The sequence below is a fragment of the Vidua macroura genome, chromosome 17 (genome assembly GCF_024509145.1).
Source record: "Vidua macroura isolate BioBank_ID:100142 chromosome 17, ASM2450914v1, whole genome shotgun sequence".
NCBI classification, from domain to species: Eukaryota; Metazoa; Chordata; class Aves; order Passeriformes; family Viduidae; genus Vidua; species Vidua macroura.
This window is the reverse complement of record NC_071587.1, coordinates 4,452,678-4,480,299: the sequence shown is the minus strand read 5'-3', so window position 1 is coordinate 4,480,299 and position 27,622 is coordinate 4,452,678. Positions and strand designations below refer to the sequence as shown.

At 52.3% G+C, this 27,622-nt stretch overlaps 2 protein-coding genes across 3 annotated transcripts; both read left to right on the top strand.

Moving 5' to 3' along the window:
* Positions 1-307: 307 nt before the first annotated feature.
* Positions 308-4,023, top strand: SLC32A1 (solute carrier family 32 member 1). Its single transcript, XM_053992930.1, has 2 exons — positions 308-1,073; positions 1,878-4,023. The coding sequence occupies exons 1-2, from the start codon at positions 702-704 to the stop codon at positions 3,063-3,065; spliced, it is 1,560 nt and encodes a 519-aa protein (XP_053848905.1). The 5' UTR covers positions 308-701; the 3' UTR covers positions 3,066-4,023.
* Positions 4,024-8,052: 4,029 nt separating this feature from the next.
* Positions 8,053-27,242, top strand: SGK2 (serum/glucocorticoid regulated kinase 2). Of its 2 annotated transcripts, none has more exons than XM_053993219.1 (15): positions 8,053-8,139; positions 11,810-11,961; positions 17,160-17,229; positions 18,420-18,477; positions 18,955-19,004; positions 19,587-19,644; positions 20,229-20,312; positions 20,621-20,752; positions 21,558-21,670; positions 22,730-22,766; positions 23,332-23,418; positions 24,690-24,785; positions 25,057-25,212; positions 25,574-25,663; positions 25,870-27,242. In XM_053993219.1, exons 2-15 carry the CDS (start codon positions 11,910-11,912, stop codon positions 26,023-26,025), a joined length of 1,239 nt encoding a protein of 412 aa, XP_053849194.1. In that variant the 5' UTR covers positions 8,053-8,139; positions 11,810-11,909; the 3' UTR covers positions 26,026-27,242. The 2 variants fall into 2 exon arrangements, with proteins under 2 accessions (XP_053849194.1, XP_053849195.1); XM_053993220.1 differs by lacking the exon at positions 8,053-8,139 and adding an exon at positions 9,330-9,352.
* The last annotated feature ends 380 nt before the right edge of the window (positions 27,243-27,622 follow it).

The window sequence follows — 27,622 nt, the reverse complement described above, 5'->3', positions numbered from 1 at the left end:
TCCCGTTAAGAGCCTGTCGAAAGCCGCCTGTCCGCCCCTTCAGCGGAGCTCTTTTGTTTCTCCGTGGGGAAGGGGCTGGCGGCCGGGGGTCTGCGGGCGGGTGCGGGGCAGGTGCGGGGCAGGGCGGGCAGCGCAAGGGATGCGGAGCCGGGCGGGTGGTGGTGGGGGGGTCCCGGGCTGCGGCGCTGCTGGCGGGGCCCGGCGGGCGTGGGTGGGGCGGGGGGGAGTGCGGGGGGCTGGGCTTGGCCGGGGAGGCTGGTACCTCCCCCAGAAATGCAGCAATTCTCTCCCCTCTCCTCTTCTCTCCGCGAGGTGGGCGCACTGCGATGGAGACGCGGCGCGCTCTGCCAGGGGCTTGCTCTGCCCGTCTGGTGACATCGGCCGGCTGCTGACAGCCCCCATCCCGCCCGACTCGCCCCCCGATCCCGCCGCGGGGCTCGGCGGAGCGGCGCGGAGCAGCGCGGAGCGGGCGGCGGGGCGTGCGGGCCCGCTCCCCCCGCAGCGGTGTCATGCCCCTGGGCACCCCGGCCGGGAGCCGCCCGCACTGCGCCGGGACACGGAGGTAGCGGCTCGGAGCAGCTCCCCGCAGCCGCCCCTCGCCGGGCGACCAAGTCCCGTCCACCGCCCCGCCGCCCGCCCGCCCCGTCGGGTCTCTGCATCCCCGAGGTTCCGCGAGCAGCGGAGTCACCAGAGCCGCCGCCATGGCCACCCTCCTCCGCAGCAAGCTCTCCAACGTGGCCACCTCGGTGTCGCACAAATCCCAGGCGAAGATGAGCGGCATGTTCGCCAGGATGGGCTTCCAGGCGGCCACCGACGAGGAGGCGGTGGGCTTCGCCCACTGCGACGACCTGGACATGGAGCATCGGCAAGGGCTGCAGATGGACATCCTCAAGTCCGAGGGCAGCGAGGAGGGCGGGGAGCCGCCCCTGGAGGGGGACATCCACTACCAGCGGGACGGCACAGGGCCCCTGCCGCCCTCCGCCTCCAAGGAGGCCTGCTCCGAGCTCTCTGGGCAGGGCAAGCCCAAGATCACGGCATGGGAGGCGGGATGGAACGTCACCAACGCCATCCAGGTACGGCCGCCGCCGCCCCGCCACCGCCGCGGGGCACCGGGCAGCGCTCCCTGATCCCGTTCCTGTTACGTGCTCTGTATCTCGGCCAGAAGCCGTGGGCTGATTGCAAACCGGCTTCGAGGAAAAGGGGGAAAAGGGAAAAAAAGGGGGGAAAACCAGAAATAAAAATAGGTGAAACACAGAGGCGAATAATAGGGCGGGAGGAAGGAATGAAAAGGAAAAACAGATTTTAAAAAAAAGGAAACTAAAAGCCCTCAGCCCAGCTTTCTGCTTTGCCCCCCCGCTCCCTGGCACAGCCGGGCACAGCGCCAGGGAGGGGCCCAGGGCCCAGCTCTGTCACACTGCAGATTCTGACCCCATCAGGGGTCACGGGCAAGGAGGGACAGAGGGCCCAGGGGTGACTGGGCTGGTGGTGGGGCTGCACTGGAGTGGGCCCAGTCTGGCTTCTCGGGATGTCCCCAGCTATGGAGGTCTTGGTGCACTGAGAGGGGTTGGGGACAGAGAGGGCAGAGACTGAAGCAAAGCCCGGGCACCCAAACCTTGCTCGCCTGTTGTGGGTGCTCGGGGGTGCGATGACGCGGGCGTGACTGTGGGGGTGGCACGTCACAGGGACAGGGGGTGCGTCACCGCGCGTGGCCGCGGCCGCGTGGCGTGACTGTGTGACCGCCTGCGCGGGTGCCACGGTGCGTGGGCACACAGAGCACGCACGTGACGCCATGGTGCGGCTGCGTGTGCTCGGCCGCGGGCGCGGGCCCGGGCCCCTCAGAGATCCAGCAACACGGTTTCCATTTTGTCTCTTTCTAGGGGATGTTTGTTCTGGGCCTGCCCTATGCCATCCTTCACGGTGGATACCTAGGACTCTTTTTAATAATTTTCGCTGCAGTGGTTTGCTGCTACACTGGGAAAATCCTTATTGCCTGTCTTTACGAAGAGAATGAGGATGGGGAGATAGTCAGGGTGAGAGACTCCTACGTGGACATCGCGAACGCGTGCTGCGCGCCCCGCTTCCCCACCCTCGGGGGCAGAATTGTGAACGTGGCTCAGATCATTGAACTGGTCATGACCTGCATCCTCTATGTGGTGGTCAGTGGGAACCTGATGTACAACAGCTTCCCCAACCTGCCCGTCTCCCAGAAGTCGTGGTCCATCATTGCCACGGCAGTGCTCCTGCCTTGTGCGTTCTTGAAGAACCTCAAGGCAGTCTCCAAGTTCAGCTTGCTCTGCACATTAGCCCACTTTGTCATCAACATCCTGGTGATCGCCTACTGCCTCTCCAGGGCACGCGACTGGGCCTGGGACAAAGTCAAGTTTTACATTGATGTCAAGAAGTTTCCCATCTCTATTGGCATCATTGTCTTCAGCTACACCTCCCAGATCTTTCTGCCTTCCTTGGAGGGGAACATGCAGAACCCCAAGGAGTTTCATTGCATGATGAACTGGACTCACATAGCAGCTTGCATCCTTAAGGGACTCTTTGCCTTGGTCGCCTACCTGACCTGGGCTGATGAGACCAAGGAGGTCATTACAGACAACTTGCCATCCACCATTAGGGCAGTAGTCAACATTTTCTTGGTGGCCAAAGCCTTGCTCTCGTACCCCTTGCCGTTCTTTGCAGCTGTAGAAGTCCTGGAGCGGTCCCTTTTCCAAGATGGAAACAGGGCTTTCTTCCCCAACTGCTACGGGGGTGACGGGCGGCTCAAATCCTGGGGACTCACCCTCAGATGTGCCCTGGTAGTTTTCACCCTGCTCATGGCTATTTATGTCCCCCATTTTGCCCTCTTGATGGGTCTTACTGGGAGCCTGACAGGCGCAGGGCTCTGTTTCCTGCTCCCCAGTCTCTTCCACCTCAAACTCTTGTGGAGGAAGCTCTTGTGGCATCATGTCTTCTTCGATGTTGCCATTTTCGTTATAGGTGGTATCTGCAGCATCTCTGGGTTCATCCACTCTTTAGAAGGCCTCATAGAGGCTTTCAGAACCAATGCTGAAGACTAAGGAGGGGCCAGAGTCGGGTGCAGGAAGAGAATTGCATCGAACATCCGCATAGCCAAATAATTCTGCATCCCTTTAATGGAAAGAGTCATTATTTTCGTTACATGCATCCAACAAATTCTATGTCATAGAATCTGCAAACTAAGGAAAATAAGAAGAGATGAAAGTGCTTGCCCTGATGTCTTTTTAAATAAGCTCAGATTAAAATCTATTTTTTTGTTATTTAGATTTTTTTGGAAGAAAATTATCTGGTGCCCCACCCCTATCTCCTCACTCGTTGCCTGAAGCTTGGCCCCCCACAAATGGCCTGTTGGGAAACAGTCGCAGTTTTCAACACTCCTCACAGATATGCAAATCAGTGTTTCAGGAGCTGAAACACAGGTGCCAATCCCATGGGATTGGGGAGCAAACCCGCTGTGGGCGCTGGGAGCAGGGACCTTTGTTTGAACACTTTGAGAGATGGATGTAGACGAGACCCAGATTGTACGACCGGCCCAACAAGCCCAAGCAGCGTCTGACGACCGGTGATGCCGCTTACCTGCAATGTTTACACCGTAGTCACACAGATGTCAGGACTGCTCGATTCTTCCATCCGAATCCACACCGAGGAACGGTGCTTCCCATCAAATACAAATGCGTTGCCTCTGGTTGAAATCGCAGCCCTGGAGTCCACTTCTTGGTGACTTATGTTTTGTTTCGTTTTAACAATTGTTATTTCTCAATTACGAAAAGCTAAAAAAAAAATATATATGGTTGGATTTGATGTCATTCAGGATTACAGGAACAAAACTACGACACAATTCATTCTGTGCAATCTACCAGATCCGTGGAGCTGTTTCCAATGTACGTGTGGTGTCATTGTGGTAAATAAGATGAAAAATGTATATCAGAAAAAAAAAAATCTATCTTTAACATATAATGTGGTACATAAATATATGGAATAATAAAGAGAAAACATAGACGATGAGGCTGGCCTGGTTCGTGGGGGGCTTGGAGGAGCAGGGCAGGGGCAGAGGGAGGTTCATCCACCCCGAGTCGGAGCTACAACACATCCTCGGGCTAAGGGGAGGCAGTGCCGAGTTTCCAGAGAAGGTGGCATTCAGCTGTTTGCAAGAGGTAGGAGATATTTTCTGGGAAGAGGTCGTCTTACAGCTGGGGGTGATGGGGCTGCTTTCACCCCCTCCTCACAGTTTTGCTTTCCCCCGTAGAACTCAAACTCCAGGCACGGGAGTTTGCAGATGCACCCCGAGGTTTTTGTTCTTGTGAAAGAGGGGGGGAAAAATCCCCTCACAAACAAACAAAGGGGGAAAAATAAACGAAATAAAAGGCTGGGTGTACCCCTGGCTTGATCCAAATTCACCAAACCCTGCCCACGGGTGTGGAGCGTCGGGCTGATCCCCGCTGCGGGCAAAGCCGCCACCGCGGGGGAGGTCCGCCCCACACTCCAATCCTGTGACCGAAAACACCTCAATTTACGCCGTTTTAAAAGCCACGACAACTAATTGTCCATCCGCTGCCGCTACACAGCGAGGATGAGGATGGGGGGACCCACCGGCAGCGCTCCCGCAGCACAGACACAGCTGAGGTCCCCGTGGGACTCCTATTATTGCCCCCAAAACACGTCGAGCCCCGGTAGGGCTGGGATGTCCCCCCATCTCCCCCGCCCGGTCCGGTCTGGTCCGGGGTTAGCGGGCAGCTCCGCAATGCGGTACCGGGGGCGGGAGGGGGGTGTTGGCACAAGCTGGGAAAGGGGCTGCGGGCGGGAGAGGGGGATGTCCCTGCCCGGGGAAAAACGCATTTCGGGCGATTTTTAGGGCAGCCTCCGAAAGAAAAGAACAGGGGAGCTGTGGGGTCTATGCCGTGTGGGGACAGGGTGGTGTGGCGCCGGGGCTCGGTGAGTGTGGGGGCATCGTGGTGAGGCGCCTGTCCCCAGATTAGCCACATTTCCCTCCATGCTGGCGCCCTTGCCTGGGGATATCCAGCAGCGTCCTACTCCATTCTCAAGCTCATCCCCATCATCTTCATGCTCACCCCCACCTCCGTCCTCACCACTTTCATCCTCATCACCCCTGCTCCCACCCCGGTGCAGGTGACCCGTGATTGCCGCCCTGCCGCAGGCACCGACAGCCCGATCCGCCCCTCCGCCCCGTGCGCTCCCCGCCCGCAGCCGGCCCGGAGCCGCCACGGCGGCGTAGCGCCCTCGCCCGACGGCGCGCCCGGCCCGGAGCCACCGCATCCACCCACCGCCGGGAGACGGGCTGTGCCCGGCCCGGAGCCACCGCATCCACCCACCGCCGGGAGACGGGCTGTGCCCGGCCCGGAGCCACCGCATCCACCCACCGCCGGGAGACGGGCTGTGCCCGGCCCGGAGCCACCGCATCCACCCGCCCGAGATGAGGGGAGCCAGCCCGGACAGGGGGCTTCTCTTCAGGGGTGCTCACTGCTCTTGCTTCACCCCTGAACTCTCTGTTCCATCTCCCCAGGGCGATGGTAAGGGGCCAGCGTGGGAGGAGATCCAGCCCATCTCCCTGCCCTGAGCAGGGCTGGATAACCCCTCGGATCCTGGGAATAAGTGGGGAGCTGAGGCTGCCTGGCAGGTTAATACAGTGCTCTGCACGTTTCTGGTTTGCACTCGGTGCTTTCAGGATGTTTCTGTCTCTGTGCTCCCCACAAGCAAAGGGACACATGCCATGCCACGCCACGCCATGCCATGCCATGCCATGCCATGCCATGCTATGCCATGCCTCAGCAGCACGGCAGCTGGCTCTCCTCTCCTGCAGGCAGCTGCTTGAGTCTCGACACAGGATGCTCACAGACTAACGTGTCTTGGTCTTTGTGTTTTACAGGGGCCAAAAGTTCTCTGGTTCAGAGTACATGATAATGGAAACCTTTTTATGAAGCTTTAATTTTGCAGAGGTTTTAAACCTAATTCAGCACTTCCCCCCCCCCCCCCCCCCCCCCCGCCTTCCCCTTGCGAGCAGAAGTGGCTCCTGCTGTACTTGGGGCTGTAAGAAGATTTGTGCCCTTTTTGTGACAGTGAGGGGAAGGTCAGGGATCCTCTCTCCTATCCCTCAGGGTGAAGAACAGGGAAGCTTGACCAGAGGGTTCCCTCAGCCCCTGCAAGGGCACCTCAAATCCCCGAGCTCCCCAAGCTCCTGCATGCAGGGAGACAGCCCCGGCTGGAGGAGCACTGGTGCCTCCCTCTGCCGCCCGGCAGCAGCAGGCGGCGCGGCTCCCGGGGGTGACAGGGCACCTCAGCGTCTGCCTCGCTGCACCTTTCAGCTGTGGCGAAGCCAGAGATTTCCCAGCGAGCCCCAAAGGGCTTTGTCTCGCTGTCAGCTCGGCTCAGGCGCTTCCCTCCGTGCTCCTGCCGGGAGCCGGCGCTCGCTGGTGGCTGACGCGCGACCCGCTTGCGAAACGAGCCGGCTCTGCAAGCCCAGCGATAAGCACAGGCTTTGTCCTCTAAACCTGTCCGTGGCTGGAGCGGACGTGGCTGTTGGTGCAACACTTGTGCCTTGGGCTTGGAACACGGGCAGCCCCTCCAGCCCGTCGCAGCAGACATTTTGATGCTGTGCCGGTGCCTGTGGCAGCCATCGTGCGCCCAGTGCTGTGGGACATGTGCAGCCCCGACAGCAAGGGACGCAGCAGAGTGAGGAAAATAACCCCCAAAATAGCAGCAGGTTTAACTTGAACAAGGCAGAAATCTTCTGAAAACCCAGTGCGATGTCAAAGTCTGATCTGTGTTCCCAATGGCTTTTGTCTGTGCTTGGTAGCTTCTGGTCATGTGCTGCAACAATCCTCTAAACCTTCTCACTCTGAAAACCAGGCAAACAAAGGCCCTCTCTGCACTACCAGGGAACGGATTTATTTCTCTCTGTGTCTTTACAGTTCCTCAGACACAATGGGGACCTCTATTTGGGCTCGTTTCCTGAGACATGAGGGTAATACCAAATCTCTGTTGCCCTCATGCACCCACACAGTTGTGCCACGCAATGGGACCATTGGTGGGAGCTGCAGGGAGGTGAGGGCTGAGCTCACTCCGCCCTGTGTGCAGGTATGTCTCTGCCTTCTCCCCACACGTGGAACCAGAGACCTTGCCTGTGGTGGCAGCTGGATATCTTGGCCTCATGTTTGGATACTCCGTATCACATATTCCAGGCTAGTTCAGAAAATACTTTTTTTGACGGTGGCATGAACGTTCTCCATCAACTGATTTTGTACATTTTTGGCATTTGTGTTTCAGGTGAGGAGGTGGAGGCTCCACCAGTGACTCTACCAACACACTCACCTGTCAGACTCTTTTTGGGCCCCCACACAGGAATGTGTGACCACTGGTCCTGGGCTCCTGCAGAGGGGAAGTGAGAGGAATGGGGCAAATTGGGGAGAGCATGGAGGGCAGCAGATTTGGGCTCTAAGAGTGCTCCTCTGGGCTCAGTTCTGATGTGCCCACAGGTCCTCCTTGGATTCTCAGATGGATCTTCCTCTGTATGAATGGCCCAGGATCTACAGAGCAGGGCACACACAGGGAGGTTGTAGGACTGTTGCACCTGCAGAGATCAGGCATGTAAAAGTCCCTGGATTTCTTGCCCCTCAGTGTAGCCAGAGGGCAAGACTCCATCTCACCAGCTCCTTCCTCTCTGGCAAGGTCTGTGGGTTGCTGGGGGGTTGGCAATAGGTCATGTCCACAGCCAGGAGGTCTTGCTGGAGTTTGGGAGGTGACCCATGCCTCATTACCTCTGCTGGGACCCGGCATGTGACCCAGCACAGCCTCCGGCAAACAGAGCACTTTGTTCTGACCCTTTGCACTTCCCTGCCAGCGAGCTGCCCTCTAATCCCCCCAAGGAGGGATTTTCCTCTCCCACCCCAGCTCCCTGTGCCTTGGTCCCCTCGGAGAGCGGTCCAGGGTAATAATTTACTGCCTGCCACAAGCCACTCCTTCGGACTTCTTCTTCGACCTTCAGACTGCATTGCCAAAATAAAAACAACGGGAGGGAGAGAGGCACAAGCTGCTTCCCACGGTGAGAGTGTGGCAGTGCCTGCCAGCCCTGCTGCCGGATCCCAGGAGCCCTGTCTGCAGGTAATGGCCCTTTGCTTTCTTTGGGATGATTGAGACTTTCCCTTCTGTTAATGACTTCCTGAAGCCCTTTGGGAGCAGCAGAGGGTTTTGTGAAGGATTCATCCCTTGCTGCCAGGAACCTGGCTGGCCTGTGGAAGAGCTGCTCCCCAGGGCCAGCAGCTGGAAGTGGAGGGTTGAGTGGAAGTGGAAGTTGAGTGGAAGTGGAAGTTGAGTTCCAGCAGCAGGGTTGTTTCCCAGATGTGGAGAAGTCCAGAGAGGAGATGAGCAGCCTCCTTGCTGCCCCTGCAAACTAGCTGGGAAATTTTCTGGCATTAGCTCTGCCTCCCCCAGGAAACTTCCATCAAAGGAACTTCCATCATCCTGCTTGTCCCTGCAGCCCCACAGCAACTCAGCTGGGTGGGCAGCACCCATGAGTGCTCCTGATCCTGGTAATTTCAGGAGCTGGCAGATCAGCAGAGATTAACTGTGTGTCCCCGTGGTCCTGGGCCACCCACACAAGGAAAGGTGCCTTGGGCCCCACTGGGATTTGCAGCCAGCACCAGAAGGGTGAAGTTTACACCAGAAATTTCAGGTTGTGTTGGCTGTGGTCTCCTGGGCTGTGAGAGTCTCTGAGGCTGGGCCTGGTAAAGCTCAGAGGTGTCCAGCAGCCTTCTAACAGAGCATTCCCAAACCCCTCTCTGGCTGGGGGAGGCTGTTCCTGCTCAGTTCCAGAGCAGGGGAACAGAGCTGGGCTTGGCAGATTTTAGGATGGCTCTGGTGCTCTTGCACAAGGGCTCACAGGTCCTGGCAATGCCTTGAGCCCAGCTTGGGCTGGGCCGCTCACTGGATGCAGAACTCTGCTGGAGACAATCTCTGCCTGTGCCAGCTCCAGTTGCTTCCCAGGATTTGCACATGGATGCAAAGGGTTGAAAACATGGATCCCATGCAGTGGAGCTGGAGCTGGCAGCTCTCAGGGCTGGAGCAGACAGAGGAGAGGCATTCCCAGGGACACTGCACCCACAGCTGCTCCTGCTGAAGCCAGTGCTGTGCCAGCAGCCAGGGGCCTGGGTTTGGGCAGTGCAGCCCTCAGAGCCACTTCTGAGCTGCTAAGCCCTGCTCAATCCAGCCAGGAAACTGCCTCTCTGCCCTTGTCCCCACCAGGCTGAGCACATCTGGGGCTTGACCTAGGGGTGGTGCCCTGTGTCACACTGACCTGTGCTACAGGAGAAAAGAGGTATTCAACCCAAAAAACAGGGTTTGGGGTTTGTGGTTTTTTTGGGTTTGTGTTTGTTTGTTTTGTTTTGTTGTTTTTTTTTTTTTTAAAGACCCTCAGGCACAGGCTGTAATGTCTCCTGAGGTGCTGCTGGGAAGGAGAAGAGGGGACAACAAGCAGCAAGGACAGTTGAGCCTTTTGCAAGGACAAGGCTGGCCAGGAAGGGTCACTTACAGTCAGACTGCTCCCAGTGGTGTGTTATTTATTCACTGAGACTGTGCCTACACTTGAAAAGAACTTGGGAGCAAAAAAGGTCCCAGCCACTTAATTTAATGGCAATAATAACCTGAGGAATTTATTCCACAGAAAATGTAAAGGCTTTACAAGAGATCAGTAAGATTCTGCCACATTCATATTTACAGAAACAGAGGCACAAAAAGTGGCAAGAATTGCTCTATCTTACCTTAGCTGTCCTTTGGAATAAAAAACCTGATCCCCAGTGGCCTCCTCTTGTCTCCTTTTTCCAAAACATGGGAAAATATCCCAGCACTTATGTGGGATTGCTTGGCAAAATCAAAGGCAAAGCCTCAGGCAGAGGCCTGATTTTTTGAAGCTAAAAGAAAAATGTAGAGGGGAAAAAATATTTTAAAGTGCTGAAATGGTCACCAATAATCTATTTATTCTTTCATGAATCCTCCTAAAAGGAACAAATAGCCTCTGAACTTTTAAAGAACATCCTATCCCATCCTATCCTATCCTATCCTATCCTATCCTATCCTATCCTATCCTATCCTAATCCTGTCCCATTTTAGCTCTTACCCAGCAGAGATAACTGAGTAGCCAAATATTTTAGGTCACCTTTCACTGCAGATCCATGGCTTCTTGCTTTGTGCTCTCTGGAGAAGTATTTGCTTTAGCCTTATCTGGACTTTCCCTGCAATTCCAATTGCTCAGGATTGTGTGGTTCTGCTTCAGTGACACTTTTAGGATTATGGTTATGGATATTGCTAGACAGGGAGATTAGGATTATCTTCCCCTGTAAAACAGCATATAAAATATTGTAAGAGAGAGAGAGAGGGTACTTTTCTGTGTGTAGAGACAATGGGCTGGACCTGTTGTCTCCAGTGGATGTGCCCTGTCCTGGTGAAGCTGCAAACGTGGCTTTGCTGGGGTGGTCCTTCCTGGAGGGATCCAACTCAGCCACGGAAGGACCATGAAGCCCTTGACCCCTTATAAGGCTTGGGGAAGAGAAAGGCAGCTTCCCTCCCTTGGGAGGAAAGAAAATGTTTCTTTGTGAAAGAATAGGCAATGTCTGGAGGCTCTGAGCTGTGCCAATCCAGCTGAAAAAAATCCCTCTCTGTGGCCAGAGTTTGTTCCCCCCATGGTCTGGCCAGGGCCAGGCACGAGGTGTGCACAGAAGGGGTTAAATTGCCCAAGATCTGCTCCTCACCTTTGAACTCAGGTCCAGGCAGAGGTTTTCCGGGCACAGATGTGTTCTCTGGAGGGCAGGAAAACAGCAGCCAGGCACAGAAGAACAGCAATGCTGGCAAAAGCCAGCCCTGACATCAGCAGCTCTCCAGCTCCACCAGAATTGTTTAATTTTGTTCAGGAGCGTGTGAGTTCTGGGCAGGGGAATGGGCCAAGGTCAGTGCTGCTGCTGGGGGGCATGGTTCCCCTGCTGGCAGCTGCAGGGACACATGCCTGTGTGATGTGTGTGCCCTGCAAGAGCTCCCACACCCAGGAGTCCCTTCAGTGTGGCGCTGCCGTGCCCTGCCATGGGCACGGGCAGTGATGGGTGAGGGACAAGAGCTGCTGCAGGGGGCACTGGCTGTGGGCACACAGGACAGGGCAAGGGCAAAGCCTCACCTCTTACACGTGGGGAGGGCAGGAGGGCAACCCTGCTCACACCTGCCTGTCCCACTCATGCCATCATGGTGACAACTGCTCACCCTGGACAGTCACAGGGCTCCACAGGCAGGCAGAGCCCCTTGCAGCTGCCCCAGGTGTCTGGTGGTGTCTGATGTTGAATTTCTGATGAGGACCTGCCCTACACTGGGGATTCAGCAGTGGGCCATGTCTCCCTGTGCTTCCAGGGAATGTTTGCTCCTGTGCCAGGGAGCCACTGGTGTCAGGGCAGTCACCCTGGGTACAGTAGGGTGAACTGGGTTTCAGCTCCTCAAAAGCATCTAAATCCCAAATCCTTTTTTGACAGCAGAAATACATGCATTTAACAGGTTTTGGGTAAATTTCTTCTGTTACAGGAGCCAAACCTCTCAGCTCTCTTCCATTCCCTCTGTCTGCCAGTCCCAAAGTGCTTTGTCACTGGGGTGATGGCAGAGCCCCCCAGTAATCTCCAGCAGACTGAATGCTGGGTGGGTGCTGTCCCCGTGTCCCAGAGCCATGCCTGGCTGACAGGCAGCCAGTGCTGCACCCAAGGACTCGTCTCTGCTCTTACTCCTGTGCCCTTCACCTTTGCAGGCGGAGGAACATCTGCGTGCTCTGCTTCCCGAGGACAGCCGGAGCCAGCAGCTGAATTCCTGCCCCAGCTGCAAGGAGAGGAGATTATTCTGGCTGGCTTATGTTCGTGGCCTGGATGGAGCCCTCTTCCACTGCCCTGGGCAAAACAAAGGGTAATGCTGCTGGGTGGCACGGTGCCACTGAGCCCTGGGCATGGTGAGGGCATGGAGAAGGCTTCCCCGTGGAGGTCTCCCACTAGTGATGGGCTCCAGAGCCTTCCTGGCAGGCTCCAGCCGGGCTCAGCCTGCCCAGCAAGGGCTGCAGGGAGCCTGGCTCCCGTGGGACACACACAGAGGTGGCAGCTTTGCCTGGCACACCTGGCCCTGAGTGACACCCAGCCCTGGAGGGTCAGTGATCCTCACAGAGGAGGTAGGATGGACAAAACATCACTTTATCCATCACTAGCTGTCATCAGATTAGGTGTTTTATGCATTTTACCTGTTACAATTTTCCTTACAGATCCTCCTACTTTCTCTTCTTTAGATAGAAAGTGGGTTTTTAATTAAAGATGCCTTTTTCCATGGAAATTAAAATCAAGTATATTTTGTTGATAACACTGAGATTTTCATTAAAGAAACAAAAGTAGAAGGCACTGATTAGAAAATGTAAGTTAGCTGATAAAATTATTCTGAAATTTGACCATTTCAATGCAAGTGGAGGCAAAGCTGGAGAAAATAAAAACAAGGGATATTCTTAAAAGATGTTAATGCTGATAGTTTGAGAATATTTGCTGAGCAAAACATCAGCTTTTGACCTGAAAGAAGGTAATATTTCAAGCAAAATGCTGCTCCCCCTCCCTCATTACACATGGCACCAAGCACATCAGATGTTCCCGATGATTTCCCCCTGCAGTCTGGGTGAGGGACCCATCCCACGGTGGCCAGCCTTTCTGCTTCCCACAGGGAATGCTGCCACAGCCTGGCTTTTACCTCCTTGCACCCAGCACTGAAATTGCTCCAGAAGCTGCTTTCCTGCTGCTGCAGCTGCACACAGGGAGATTTTAATAGGAAACTACAATGGAAGCAAAAAGCAACTGCTTTATATTTAATGAAGAGAGAAAAGACATCAGCCCTTCTCCCAGGTCTCCTTTTGCTCAGAGCTCAGTCTCTGGTCTCTCAAATCACCAGGCTCCCCATGTGTTTATGTTTGCAGTTAGTAGTGCTGCAAAGCACCAGCCTGGCTGCCCTGGCTGCAGCCCTCCAGGGTCCCCAGGACACTGTAAAAATCAGCTTCTTCAGGGTTTGACCTGAACCAAATGCCAGTTTTGACCTTCCTCCAAACCCCTGGACAGCAGACGAATTTCCAGCTGACTTGTAAAAAATTATTCAGAACACCTGAGCTGCCTGCCAGGCTGTAATTTACTTCTACACACCACCTGCACCTCCTCCTCCCCACCTAAATTCTCACTCCTTGGGTACAGCTAGTAGGTGTTTCTTCATCTTTTGCAGCTGGTCAGCTTTTCCTGCTCTCTTTAAAGTGCTGCAGTGAGGCACCAGCAGTGGTGTGATCACTCTGAGGAGTTGGTTGTGTTTAGGGGTTAAATGAGCTGCTGCAGGAAACAAAGCTCTTCTCCTCTGGGTTTTAGGAAGGAGCTCTGGGCTCCTGGCCTAACAGGGCAGGCAGGGTGGGCTGGTGCAGGGATGGGAAGTGTGGGCAATGAGAGGTCTCTGTGCTCGGTGGTTGTGGACTGCTTCCCATGCTTCAGGACTCAGCCTCTGGGGGATGTGCTCCCAGGTATGTTTGATGACTTGTTTTCATAGATTTTTTTTTTTTTTTTTTTTTTTTTTTTGCAAAGTGCTTCAAACTTTAGCCACCTGCTGTTTTCTTTAAGTTCTGCAATGTAGCTTTTCTCTAAAATTTTGAGGATTGGCTGTCTCCAGCTTGCCCTGAGCCAGGGCTGCTTGGCTGGGTTTCTGCTCTGTTTTGCAGTGTCCCTGGGGTGTAGGGAACAGGTCTGCAGGAGAAAATTTGACAAGCCAGGAGCTCTCTAGAGGGTGGCTAAGAAAGCTTCCTGAAATGCAGAAGTTCTTTAAAGTCTTTCCTAACCTCTTCCTGGACTTGCTGTAGTGTCTCAATGGGGATGAAAGTGGAGTTCAGTACTAGCTTGCAGCTATCTCTTAGATCTGTAGCAGGGGAAAACTTGAGCCTTTTCTTCTCTCCCCAGTAAAAGCACGTGTTTGCAGGAATCCTCCTTCCCACCTCCCTCCCTGCTCCTCTCTGAGCTGAAACTGGGGCATCTCCCCCTTAAGCTGTGAGCAGCCCCTGTGCCAGGTGAAAGCTGTGGGCTGCCTTTGATGCCTTTTCCTCACCCCTGCCCCTCCAAACTCTGAGCTTCCTCCACAGCATCACCTGCTGTCCCAGCCACTGCCCTGCCAGGTCTCTCCAGGCTGGCAGCCAGCCCTTCCCAGAGCAGGAGGGGACGAGGGACTGGCTCGGAGGGGTTTGCAATGTAGGTTAGGCAGGGAAGGCTGCCGAGAGCGGTGACATCAGGGAGGAGGTGGGAGCAGCCCGCAGATGACGAGTCTGTGAGGTTGTGTCTCCGTGCGAGGTACGCGTTGCATTAGTAATGTGTTTGTAGCAAATAACGCTGGGCTGGCATGGGAATGTGGGTCACCACTGCCAGAACTGTGCGAGGAACAGGGAGCTGCTCGTGCTGTGCTTGGAAGCAAACGTATGTTACTGAGGGAGGTGTGGTGGGGGGACGTTTAGCTGCAGTAACTGCTCCAACTTGGAAGTAGCAGCTTTCTGTTGTGTGAGCAGGTGCTTCCTGCCTGGGGGGTGCCTGTGGCTGGGAGCTGGGGTGAAATGGTGTTTGAGGAGGGGGGAGTGGGGAGCAGGGGTCTGTGTTCCTGATGCTCCCATGATATTGGGGAGTTCCTAGACTTGCTTGCCAATGCTCTGTGTGGCCCTGGCCGTGCCTGGAGCATCTGTGCTGCACCAGCAGGCACAAGGAGGGATGCAGCCGGGCATGGATAACCAAGATTCCAGCGTGTCTTCATGACCTATTTCTGGTTCTGTTGTTCAGTGTGTGCGCTCAGGAAATCTTTGTGCTTTAGGGGGAGTAGGGTTTGTTAGTGATAAGGAAAAGCCTGCTTGGCTGTTTGTGAGATTTAAACCACAAACTAACCTGATTTTGAAGGTGGACTTGGGCTGGGGAAGGTGGCTTGGAACTTGAATAGAAAGTGATGTGGGATGGAGATATACGCATCCTACAAATGGGTATGGTACTTCAGTGCCAGAGACTTTAACCTCAGAACAAGTCCCTTTAATGAAAAAGCTGTGTTGGAAAAGGCTGCCCTTGGTCAGCAGGGACTTGTTGAGTGGCTTCACTTCCAGCGAAGAGGCAGTGGAGCAGAACAGGGCTGGTGGAGGGAGGCATGAATGGGCTGCCAGGCAGGAAGGGGCTCGGAGCTTTTAGCTACCTGCAGGTTGCTAAAATAGGCTTGTTCAAGCCCCTTGGAGCAAGTCAGAAACTTGTCCTGCACCCTGTAAATACCTCCAAGGCACGTGGATGTGTTTCCATGGCTTGCCCATGTGCTCTCCGAGATGCCCAAGCTGTGATATCTCCCTCTGTGCCTGAGTCACTATTTCCCCTGAGTCTGGGATCAGAACAGAGGCAGCAAGCTGGCCCTGAAGCCAAACCCATGCTTGTGGGGCTTCAGATTTGGAGAAAATGGGCTGTATCACCCAATGCAGCTGCAGAAGTGAGGTGTTTGGATGGGTTGCCCTGGCAAGAGGCTCCTGAGCAGGGGTGGGAACCTTCACTCCTCTCCCCACTGCTGCTATGTGCAGCTTGGAGCTTGTCCACACACACCTGTGTGCCCTGTGCCAGCCTCCTTCCAGGCCTGGATCCTTCAGGGAGCGTTGTCTGCCCAGAGACAGCAGCAGTGATGTCCTTCTGCTGTGGCCGTGAATCTGCCCAGCCTGTGAGGCAGACACAGCCCTGAGGCAGGTGTTGGATGACCTTCAGCAGACCTGGGCGAGCCAGGCTGTCAGGGAAAGGACTATGCCCAGTGGGAGGAGATGGGGCTTGATCTGTCTGGGTGCTGTCCCTGCTGGTGGCTGCCAGCTGGGACAGGATCTTGGACTTGCTGCAGGGGAAGGTGTGGACAAGGTCAGAGGCTCAGACCAGCCTGATGTTGTAAGTTCTCCTCTGCATGGTTCATGGGCTTTGATTTAAATTCCTGCTTTGCCTTTCTTACCCATTCAGACACTCTAAATTCACAGTTTATTATTTTGGCTGCTCATCAGAGCTGCCCCCAGATCCCAGATCTGCTGATGTGACCAGTTCAGGGGCTCTCAGGAGCTCACAGGACCTCCTGCCTGGCAGGTCCAAAGATCCATGCAGGAAGGGCTCTGTTATGGGCTTGTTTGCCTCAACACTCATTGTCCGACGAAATCCTTGCCCAGGGAGGTGGGCTCTGGCAGTTGGTGCTGTCCATTCCTTGGTCTGTAGAAGAGCTAGTCCAGGATGACAGCTTGCTTGTGTCTATAAAGCCCCTTCTTTTTAGATGGAGAAGGAAACACCTATTTCTGTGAATGCTTTGATTCTTGCTTTTCTTTCAGTGCCAGAACTGAGGAGTAAAACTGAGTCTTGAAATAATTTTGCTATCTTCCCCTAAGTAAAACAAGGAACTCCTCTGTACCGGCTGCACTCCTTGGGCTTCCCTCTGGCTCAGCCTGTGCAGCAGGGAGCAGGCTCAGAGCTTCCTCTCTGTGAAGAGAGAGGTGATGATGATGATGATGAGTGGTGGCAACTGCCTGCACAGCTGAGCAGCAGAGATGCTCCATGGTGGGAATTCCAGCTTCTGGCACTGGCTATGTGTCCTTGGGCAAGTCACTGCTGTGATGTGTGTGCTGGCTTACCTCCTGCAGGGCCTGAAAGGTTTCATTCACATCCCTAATTACTCACAGAGTCCTGAATGGAAGGGACAGTGGATGTGCCAAGTGTGTGACGCATCCCAGTACAACCTCGTCCTTGTAAGCACCCTCCTTGTCCCCCCTGGGGACACAGGGGTGGCTCAGGAAAGTTTGACAGTGGTGCTTCAGCCTGAGTCCCCTTGGCCACCAGAGAGGGTGTCTGTTTTGTGGCACTCATCCCTCTCCTGTGAGCTATTGAGGGCTCCTGGTGAGGCTGGGAGGGAAGATGTCCTGGTTCCTATAATTTCCTGGTTATTTTGGTATGTGAGTGGAAGGGGGAGGAGGCCGGCTGTGGAGAGAAGAGCAAGGTCAGTGAAGAACAAATGTGCCTCTGTGCACTTGTGATCACGCTGCCAGCTAATCGGCTTCGGTGCTCCAACTTTGCTCACAGAACTCATCAAGCACGGCCGGGAGAGGATAGAACAAACCATCAAGGCCTCTGGCTCCAGGCTCTGCTCATAGTGAGTATGAACCCCTCCCAGTGGGATGGGAGCCCTTTAACAGCTCAGCTGATAACCCCTGTGCTGGCTGGCTGGTGGATGGAGCTGGCTGGCACGGGGCAGATGTGGGCAGTCCCTGATACAGCTGCCAGCATCCGCTGCTGCCTGGCAGCTCCTGCCATGCCCAGCCCGGCTGTGCAGGAGGGGTTTCTTTGGGATGGCTGGGGGTCTGTGCCTCGTGGTGTGTGGGGGCAGAGAGTGGGAGCACCCACAGGTGAGATGTGGAGAGGCTGCTGGGGTCTTTGGGTCCCCTTTTTGGGAGGGGTGGGGCAGAGGGTGGCTGTGGGGATGAGAGCCTTCAGAGCCTCGACATAGTGCGGTGGGGCTGGGGGGGGGTCTAAGCTCTCTGGGGTAGGGGAGAAGGGAGCAGAGCTGTTTTATTCATGTTATCTTCTTAATTCTGGCCTTTGCAAAGAGCATAGGGGAAACCTTGAAACCATAAGGGAGGAATCCCTGAGGTATGGCTCACCCATCCCCAGTGATGCTCAGGCAGGATGGATCTGAACCAATGAGTGTTCAAGTCTGGCTTCTCCAGCCCCAGCAAAAGCTGCTCCAGGCAGACAAGAAGTCTTTAATGTCTCTGCTCACCAACCCTGCCCTGGCTGCCATGGCAGCTCCTCTTCCCTGCAATGTCAACATCCCTGAGCTGTCCTGGTCTGACCTGGCCTGGGGAGTGGCCTCTGGCTGCTGCCAGCCCCATGGACCGTGGTGGCTGGACCTAGCTGGACTCTCCTGGCTGCCCTGTGGGGATACTCACTGCACTGCAGCACCCCTGTGCAGTGGGGAGGGGGCTGCACCTGCCTGGACAGGGGTCTGACTGCACCTGGCCTGGTGCTGCGTTGCTGCTGGGGCTGTGCTGGCCCTCCTGTGCTTGTGCAGTTTCTGAGTCAGGGGCCAATATTAGATAAGCTTGTTCACCCAGGAGCCCTGCTTCCCTAATCTCCTGTCAGCACACACCATTCCCTGCCTCCCCCAGAGTGCAGGTACCCCATCCTTTGGGGGTAGCAGTGCTGGGGAGCTCAGCTGAGCCCTCCTATGATGGAAGGGGTGCACACACTGGGGTTTGTACTACTCCCCGGCAAGTTAATGGTGTGAAGCTGCTTCTCTCTCAGATTTTGTATCCAACACTGACTTCCTCTTCTTTTCCCAAGTGCTGAGCGAGTTGTTTTTTTAATGGATCGTTCCCGGAGCCCAGACAAAAGCACCCAGGTGAGATCATTGCTCTGAACAAGCAAATCCTCACCTTTGGGACAAAGGGGGCTGGTGCCTTTAGATGAAAAACAAGGAGAGAGCCTGTGTTAGCCTGCTGGGAGAGCAGGTGCCCTGTCCTGTGGGTGATTCTGGGTAGGGAAAAACAGCAGGGAGGTCCTTTTGGGCAAGGCATGGTGCTCCCAGAGTCTGGGGACAGTAAGATTCCTAGGGAACAGGAGGAAGAGAGAGAGTGTGTGTGTGTGTGTGTGTGTGTGTGTATCTCCTTGTCTTTGGGAAGAGAGAGGCTGCAGCTCTGTGGTGCTGGGTGTGCATAAGGCCATCTAAAGAGACCTTAAATGTTTGCTGAAGTATCCACTGGGTCTCTTGCTGCTGGGTGTTTATCAATGGCTCTGTGGGAGGGATGTTGTGTTGAGGAAGGGAAAATCCAACCTGTGGCATAGATATTGTGACTAAAATTCTTGTTATCTTCTCTAGCCTTCAACACCAACCGAAAACATCAACCTCGGACCTTCTGCTAACCCCAAGTAAGCTCCCTGCAGAGCCAGGTAGGGTGTGGAGTGTGAAGAGATTTAGTAGGGGGATGCAGATGGTCCCTGTGTGTCACAGAGTGGTGTCTGCAGGAGTCAGGACAATTACACTTCTTGGCCTTTAACACCACATGTGCCACCAAAGCTTCCAAGACTAAGTTCTAGCCAGTACTCATTATAATCATCCTGTCCTGGCCACATCTGTAGCCCCTTGTCCCTTTTCTTTTGAGAGGTAGTAAGGGAAGGTCTTCTTTGTCACTGCTGCCTTCCTGGCTATCTTTGTCTAGAAACACGGATAAACTGTGTCCCCTGTAAAGACATCACTTAGTCCTTACAGGCGCTGTCACTGCTGCCGCCTTCAGCCCCTGGGCTGCTGAGGGGTTGCTCGCGCTCTGCAGGGTGCTCTGGCACACACAGTGTGAATCCTGAGCTGCCGGGGAGTGAGGGTCACCCACCAGTGCCCTTTAATCCCTTTCACAAACACTCGTTTTTCCAAGCAGGAACTCTGCTTTGATGGTGGTGTTACTGTTGCGTGTTTCTCTCCCAGAAACATTAACTTGTTTCATTCTTGCCCAACAGTGCCAAGCCAACAGACTTTGACTTCCTGAAGGTTATTGGCAAAGGAAGCTTTGGAAAAGTAAGTGGGCTTGTACAGGTGGGCTCTAGGTGGTTGGAGGCAGCTTGGAAGGAAAATGTGTTGCTGAAGTTTCTGACTGTGTCTGCTGCTTGCACCTCTCCTGAGGTGTTTGGCCTGAGTGGGACTGAGATTAAATAAAACCTCAGATATGGTTATTAATAGTCCATTCTAACTTTAAGGACATTCAACCTCTCCAAGGATTGAGGAGTGAGGTGTTTTATGCTCAGGGTGGTGGTAAAGAGCAGTGCTTGATTCAAAATAAGTTTCAAACTTGTTCAGCAAAAGATCTTCAGAAAAACCTTGGAGACAGGCAGGATTCACTTTAAATGGGACTGGCCCCAAATGCGCCAAAACTATTTTCTATTGGGTGTTCTAGGGGATATATGTGGAGATACTGAGTGCTTTTCTTCTGGCAATGAAAAAGTGCTGGAAATTGAGAGGGCTGGAGCTTGGTCTTTAAAACCCTGTAGCTGTACAGGCCCTCTGAAGTAGTTTTCTGTGTATAATCACTCACAAGAGGGTTGAGCTAATGAGGAAACCCTGACCAAGGTGAGACAGCTGTGACAGAGAACTTTCTGTTGCAGGTTCTCCTGGCCAAACGCAAGTGTGATGGGACTTTTTATGCAGTGAAGGTCTTGCATAAGAAAACCATCCTCAAGAAAAAGGAGGTATGTCTGCTCTCCTGGGCTATTCTGGAAATTGTGGTCAGTGTATGGGCTCTCCTGGTAATGCAGTTGGGGTACCTGGTATTCAGGCAGGCAATTCACATGTTAAACATGGATTTGCCTGAGCCATGAGAACAAAAGAACTGAGATTAATTAGGTCAGATAGGAGGGAGTGGTTCTCTTTTTGGGACTGGAAATGACCCTCATGGGCTCCCAGCTTCTACCTGCTTTGAAAGCATCAGTGAGCCCTTAGGACAGGCTGGGCTGGATCTTTGCCTGAAACCTTAAATGTCTTATCTGCTTTTTGATAGCAAAACCACATCATGGCAGAACGCAACGTGCTCCTGAAAAATGTCAAGCACCCCTTCCTTGTGGGACTCCACTACTCCTTCCAGACCTCGGAGAAGCTTTATTTTGTGCTTGACTATGTAAATGGAGGAGAGGCAAGTGCACTTACAGGCTTTGTTTTAATCCTTTTTGGTCCTTCACAAACATGCTGCTTTATTTAAAACTATTTCTTGTCAGAAGATAATGATGTTGAGGGATAATGTTTTGACTGCTGGCAAGGAGCAGCCAGGAATACCTGGCAGGATATATCACTTGTAAATTGAGTAAAGATCTTGCTGGCTATGACCTGAGTCAGATAATTCCCAAAGTAAGGATTCTGAGAAAAGCAGATTTTAAAATCCTATGGGGAATATGGGAAACATTGGTGTTGGTGAGCTTTAGGGAAGCCCCTTTGTGTGCCAGCTCTGGATCCATGTCTGGGGGTGATGCCATTGCAAATTTCTAGATTATTTTTCTGTCCTATAGAAGCTTAGTTTTCTCAGCTGTCTTTCTGTGCTATCTGAAACTGGCTGGAAGATATTGTTAAGGTGGATACCTTGCCCAAATTGAGTTCATGCTGGGGATTTTTGCATGTTCAGCTCTCTGCATATATTACTTCTCATGGCCATACTACCACTGTAATCACCCTGTGGGTTGTAGTAAGCTAGGAGCTTAACCAGGTCAGAGGATGATGGGGGGTTTGAGAATTAATTATTATTTTTTGTGAATGAGGAGGAGAAATGAAACAATTTTTAGAAAAGTGTTTGGATTGCTTAAATTCACTTGGCTTGGGCTCATTTCATGCTGTTAATGTGCTACCTGCTGCAAATCACTTCTGACTTATGTAGCTGGCTTTCAGCCTTGCTCCAGACTAGCCTTCATTTTTTTAGAGACATGATTAACCCTCTCACCTTCCTGTAGCTCTTCTTCCACCTGCAAAGGGAGCGCTGTTTCCGTGAGCCCCGGGCCCGATTCTACGCTGCAGAAGTGGCCAGTGCCGTTGGCTACCTGCATTCCCTAAACATCATCTACAGGTAAGGCAGGGGCAGCAAGCCTGCCCAGGCAGAGGGTGCAGTGTTGGGAGGGAAAAGGATTCACTGGGGAAGTGAAATGCAGGACTGGAGTAGCTGGAGAACGTCTTACCCCAGACAAGACTGTGCTGCTGGCATTTTCCCCTGCAAGAGGGCCTGCACAGGACCTGACAGGCAATAAACTGTTCTTTCCCTGTTGGAATCCTGGATGCTGAGAATTTTAAACTTTCTGTGCTTAAAGGCACAGACCCACAAGAGAACACTGCATTTGACCTGAGGTCATGGAACAGGCTTTTAAAATGGAATAATAGCACTGTGATTACGGATGTGGAGTTGGTTAGAAGTCTGTAATATCACAGGGTGGAAAACTTAGAGCTTGGGATTTTAGAATATAGAAATAATATTAAGCAAGATGGAAGTTTTAGGGCGGAGGCAGGTTGTTCTTCACCTTCTTCCTTCTTCATGGGTTTGGGTGATGTTTTGTAATTGGACAGAAAAGTCCGCATTGCAGGCTTTGAGGGATCAGTTATTGGGTTAAAAGGGAAAATAATCCAGGTGTCCTTTATTAATTGGACAGTTTAGTTTTAAAAGACCTTGTAACAAGAGTTAGTTAGGCATTTTGTGCCTTGCTAATGAAAAAGCTGCCGAACTCATGGTAGTGAGACTGCAACAGAGATAAGAAATAAGAAACACCTGAGTCTAAACATGAAATACCATCTCAAGTGCCTTCAATCCCGACCTTGAGAAATCAATATTTCCCCTTCCCAGTATCAGCCTGAGAGTAATAAGTTTAAAAACATAAAATAAGCCTGTCTCAGTAAGTAAGAAGTGATCTCTCAGTAACAATTTATGCATGGAAATGCAGGCTGACACCTGATCCTGTGTGAAAGCAGACTGTTTATGTTTGCATGTATGTATACTGATTGGAGCCTGCAATTTGGGAAGCTCTTGGTGATCTGGATTGGGAGGTTTTGTTAGCACCTGTTCTTAGCTGATGCTGTTTCAGATCCAGGTTTTCTAAATATCTGGCCAAATCTGCTCAAACAGCACTTTGTCTTGCAGGGACTTAAAGCCTGAGAACATCCTCCTGGATTGCCAGGTATTTTCACAGCTTGGGCTGGCTTCCTACTGGCTTTAAAAACATCAGGACCACAAGCAGAGGGCTGTGGCTTTGCAAACTGGACTATAGCTGATGGCACGGCATGGATTTTGTCTGTCTGCCCCCCTGCACTTCTGTGCAGATCCTGGAGGGATGAGTGGGCTTGCCCTCTGAAGAACTGCATGGTTTTGGTGCTCATTCCCAGAAGCTGGGACCTGACCCATGGGGAGGGATCAGGGTGGTGAAGAGCAGGTCACTGCTGCAGCTCTGGTGGTGACTTGTTACATAAATTGGCTCTGGGATAAAGCAGCAGAAAATCACAGCAGTGCTGGAGCTCTTCATGGCTATCTAGCTGTAGACAAATAAAAATAAAAAGAAAGGTAGACTTTATTTTTTCGACAGGCTCCAGTACCTGTACTATAGGGTGAACATAATGGGAGGGAGGGGAGGCAGATGAGCAGTGGGAACCAAAACTCACACGAGATGTAATGCATAGGCAAATACTTGGAAAACCTGTCTCCTCTCCATAAAGAGTGGGACAAGCTAAAATTTGTCTTTTCTTTAGGGACACATAGTATTGACAGACTTTGGACTCTGCAAAGAAGGAATGGAGCAAGAGGAGACAACTTCTACCTTTTGTGGCACTCCTGAGGTACTGCATGTGCTGGGGCTTTGCTGAGACCTGGGGGAGTTGGAAACCTTCAGGCACTTGGTGCCCTGGATCTTGGGCTTATGTGCCACCTCAAAAAAATATGGGCTCTGAGGTTGTCAGCCTGAAGCTGGAGTTCAGATAAGGCCTTCCCTATCCAGCAGAGACAGCTCCACACAGCAATTTTTGGATATGAATGAGCTGTTGAGGCAGGGGTTCCTGCACTTGGAAATGGCCAGGCTTGTGAAAATAGCTGTGGAGGGGGAGGCAACCTTATCCCTGGGAGCAGGATTGCTAATTGTTCACCTGCTTTGAGACTCCAGCAGTGCAGAACAAGGAGCCTGCTGGTACTGGCCTGCACAGGACCTTGCTGTGCTCTCCTGTGTGTCCTTGGTGCATGCAGGAGCTGCAGAATGTCCTGCACAGAGGAGGGGACCAGGCTCCCCACTGGAATGCAAACACTGCTCAGAGGGGAGGAAATGCCTTCCCCCCAGTGCACTCCAACTGGGTTTTGCAAAAACCTATTTCCAGTCTGGCTTCTTGGAGGCTTTTCTGCCACCTTCCTACTGAGCCTGGGGATTTTGGTAGCACTTCAGCCTAGGTAATAATATACCTGTCCTGCTGCTTTCCCCAGGCAGCTTGACAAAGGGTGTGTAAACTCAACACCTTTCATCCTTCAAGCTCAGTAGAAAGGGGCAGAAATTTCCCTCCTTTTTTCAGTGAGGTTTCACTTATGCAATAGAACAGCATGAACCAAGCAGGAATGTTTGGATTTTGTTTTCTAGTTTTGGTGTGTGTTGGTGTTTTCCTGTTCTAGACAGAGCCTGATAGTACACAGAGGTAATTCTGTGGGAAGCTCTTCTGCAGGCTGATCAATTTCTTGCCTGTTGCTGCTCAATGGTGGCTCTTGGTAGTTTTGCTGCTTTGGACAGACTTACAGGTGCTGAAAACTGCCGCTTTCTCAAAAATATAGGAGTTCTTTAGAGGTGTGATGTCTGACAGTGGGACAGGATTGCTGGCTGAATTGTGACAGGTGTCAAATTCTTGTAAAGTCCACTTGAGGAAGAGACCTCTTGTAGTCTGCAAGGACACTTTGAGGGCTCTCAACCCCATTGCTCCAAAGCAAGTCAAGAGTTTATTAGATAACACTAGGAAAAGCACCTGTGTTATTCTTAATGCATTTGTTCAACTTGAACTGCAGCCAGGTTTGTGACTAAGAAGGGCAAAGCCCTTCCTTTATAATTTGACTCCAATATTTCCCTCTGACTTCCCAGTATCTGGCTCCTGAGGTGCTAAAGAAGCAGCCCTATGACAGGACAGTAGACTGGTGGTGCTTAGGAGCTGTCCTCTATGAAATGCTCTTTGGACTGGTAAGTTTGGAAATGGGCTGGTTTACTTTATGTAGTGGAAATTTGATTTGCAAAAGCTGTAGTGTGAGGTTGGTCTGGTGTTCACAAGGTACTTTATAGACAACTAAATCCTGAGTTAATGATCTGGTCCAATCCTACCACTGCCCTTCTGAGCAGAGGTGTGGCAGGTCTCCCTCATCTACTCACTGCAGGACTCATTTTGCCCTGCAATGTGTGGCTCCTTCTGGTAGCTCATGTTTTACCTGGCTGCTTCTCCTCTCTTTCAAATTAGCCTCCTTTTTACAGCCGGGATGTGTCTCAGATGTATGACAACATTCTGCACAAGCCACTACAGATCCAAGGAACCAAGACTGTGGCAGCTTGTGACATCCTTCAGGGACTTCTCCACAAGGACCAGAAGAGGAGGCTGGGTGCCAAAACAGACTTTGTAGGTGGCCTTCACTATGAGCAGGAGGGAGGATGGATGGGAAGACTTCTATTCTGAGCATTTCTTTCATAACAGCACTGCCTTGGAAAAACCCTCCCACACAGTCTGTTCCTTCAGCCTCCTGCAAGGAACACCTGGGGTTGACTTGGATTTCCAAAGGGAGAGGGGTGGTGGCCAGCTAAGGACACCAGTGTGAGATGGGTCATTTCCCTTCGGGGGATTCCTGGACCAGGACCCTCATGTATTAAGGATTTGTAGATATGAGTGGTAACTTCAAGTCAACCACTTAAAGCTGTGAGACCAGGTGCTGAAAAATGAGTGTTGGCAGAAAATTGATTTTTCCTTCCTGCTTTCTGTACAGCTTGAGATAAAGAACCATGTATTCTTCAGCCCAATAAACTGGGATGATTTATATCATAAGAGGATTACTCCTCCATTCAACCCCAATGTGGTAAGTGGGAAATTCTGTCTGTTTTACAGAAGGGATCCTCTCCAGATGTCTCATGTGGACACTGAAGGTTCTGAGGTGTGGGTTGGGACCTGCAGATGCAGTGGTGATGGCTCTTTTGGAAGAGCAGCTGTGTTGGACTGTGTGAACACAGGGTCTGGTTTGGGTTTGCTCACTCGGTGATTGTGTCTCTCTGCTCCTTGGCTTAGGCTGGCCCAGCTGATCTGCGACACTTTGATCCTGAGTTCACCCAAGAAGCCATCTCTGCCTCCATCACCCGCACGCCTGACCTAGCAGCCAGCAGCCCCAGTGCCTCAGATGCATTTTTAGGATTTTCATATGCACCAACTGAAGAGGACATTTAAGTTTTACAAAGGCTTTGTCAAGCCATATTTTAAATGAATGGGTTTTTGTGGTTTTTTTGTTGGTTTTTTTTTATTTTCCCTTTTGAGAGGATTGGTACTGTCCTTTTCTCATGGTTTAAGGCAATTGGCACTAACACAGTAACTAGCTGGGAGCTGGGATGGAAGAGCTCTTAATTTTTGCTGTTTGGTGGATTTTCTCCCTAAATGAATGTTGCCCTGTCAGGGAAAGCAGGACACTGACTATGATTTCCCCTGAGTGTCTTGTGCTGCTTGGCAGAATTGTATTCACTCTGTGGTTATATTTATGGTTGAGGTATGTGCCATCATTCACATCAACAGCCATGTCCCTTTAACTGGACACGTTTATTTTACTTTTTTTTTTTTTTTTGTGGAGTTATGCTCAGCTATGTCCAATGTCTTTCTCAAAGCTCTCAACAGAAAAGGAAACTCTTCACATCACTATGAACAATGGCTTCCTTCCTTTAAATGAACTCTGTCACTCGAGCTGCTCATCCTGGGCTGAGTGAAAAACTGTTCATCAGTTATTGCTCCAAAGGCAACTGCAGATCTGTGAATCCTGAACTGCACTGTGGCCCTTCAGGCCAGTGTGATCCTCCTCAAAGTGAGTGGATGATCTTTCTGGTCCAGGATTGACATGCTACTGCAGCAACAACAAGGCTGTGATGGAGGAGCCAACGTGTAGGAGGCAAATCCCAGATCAAGGGGGGTGGGGAAAGAGACTGAGTTGCTTGGAAAAATAAAAATACCTTTATAGCTGAACTCTGGTTGGGGGTGGGAGATACTTTCACAGTATGTGCTTGACTTGCCCCAGGCACACCAACACTACTGTAATGAGCACGGGCAGTGAACAATGAGTGGTGGCCATGCTCCAGACTCCAGCACTCACCTGAAAATGCCCATCACTGATGTGGAACAGTTATTTATTCTGCCTTAATTTAAAAGCTGGTGTATTCATTGAATGTCACTTCCCACGTTTTTTTTTAAGCTGTTCTGTGCTGTTGCTGTGGGGAGGAGAGGGGGTTCAGAGCAACACGGGGATAAACGAGGGTCTTTCTAAAAGCTGTGTGATGCTCGTGCTGTGGGGAACCTTGTGCTGGTACAACTGTGTGTTTTGGTTTTTTTTATCAGGCTCTATCTTGTATATGCTGAAGTCATTGGAAATATGACATGGTTTATATTAAAGTTGCAAACACTGATGTGCTTCTCTGGGTGTTCTGGATAAGAGGGGAAGGAGGCTGTTTGCTTTGTGCTGGGCCTGAGAGCACAGGGCCGCATGCAGAAAGTGACTAACACTGCTGCGTTTAAATTAGAGAGGAATTCCCTAATCTAAGCACGTACAGCATCATGGAAGGGTTGAGAATCTTAAAGCCATGGGCAGGGACACCTTCTGCTCTTCCAGGCTGCTCCAATCCTCATCCAGCCTGGCCTGGGACACATCCAGGGATCCAGGGGCAGCCACAGCTTCTCTGGGCAACATGTGCCCCGGCCTCCCCACCCTCACAGGGAAGAACCTGCAGCTGTCAGGACTGGGATTTTTGACACAAGCAAAATCAAAGGCCCAGAAACGTCAAGAGCG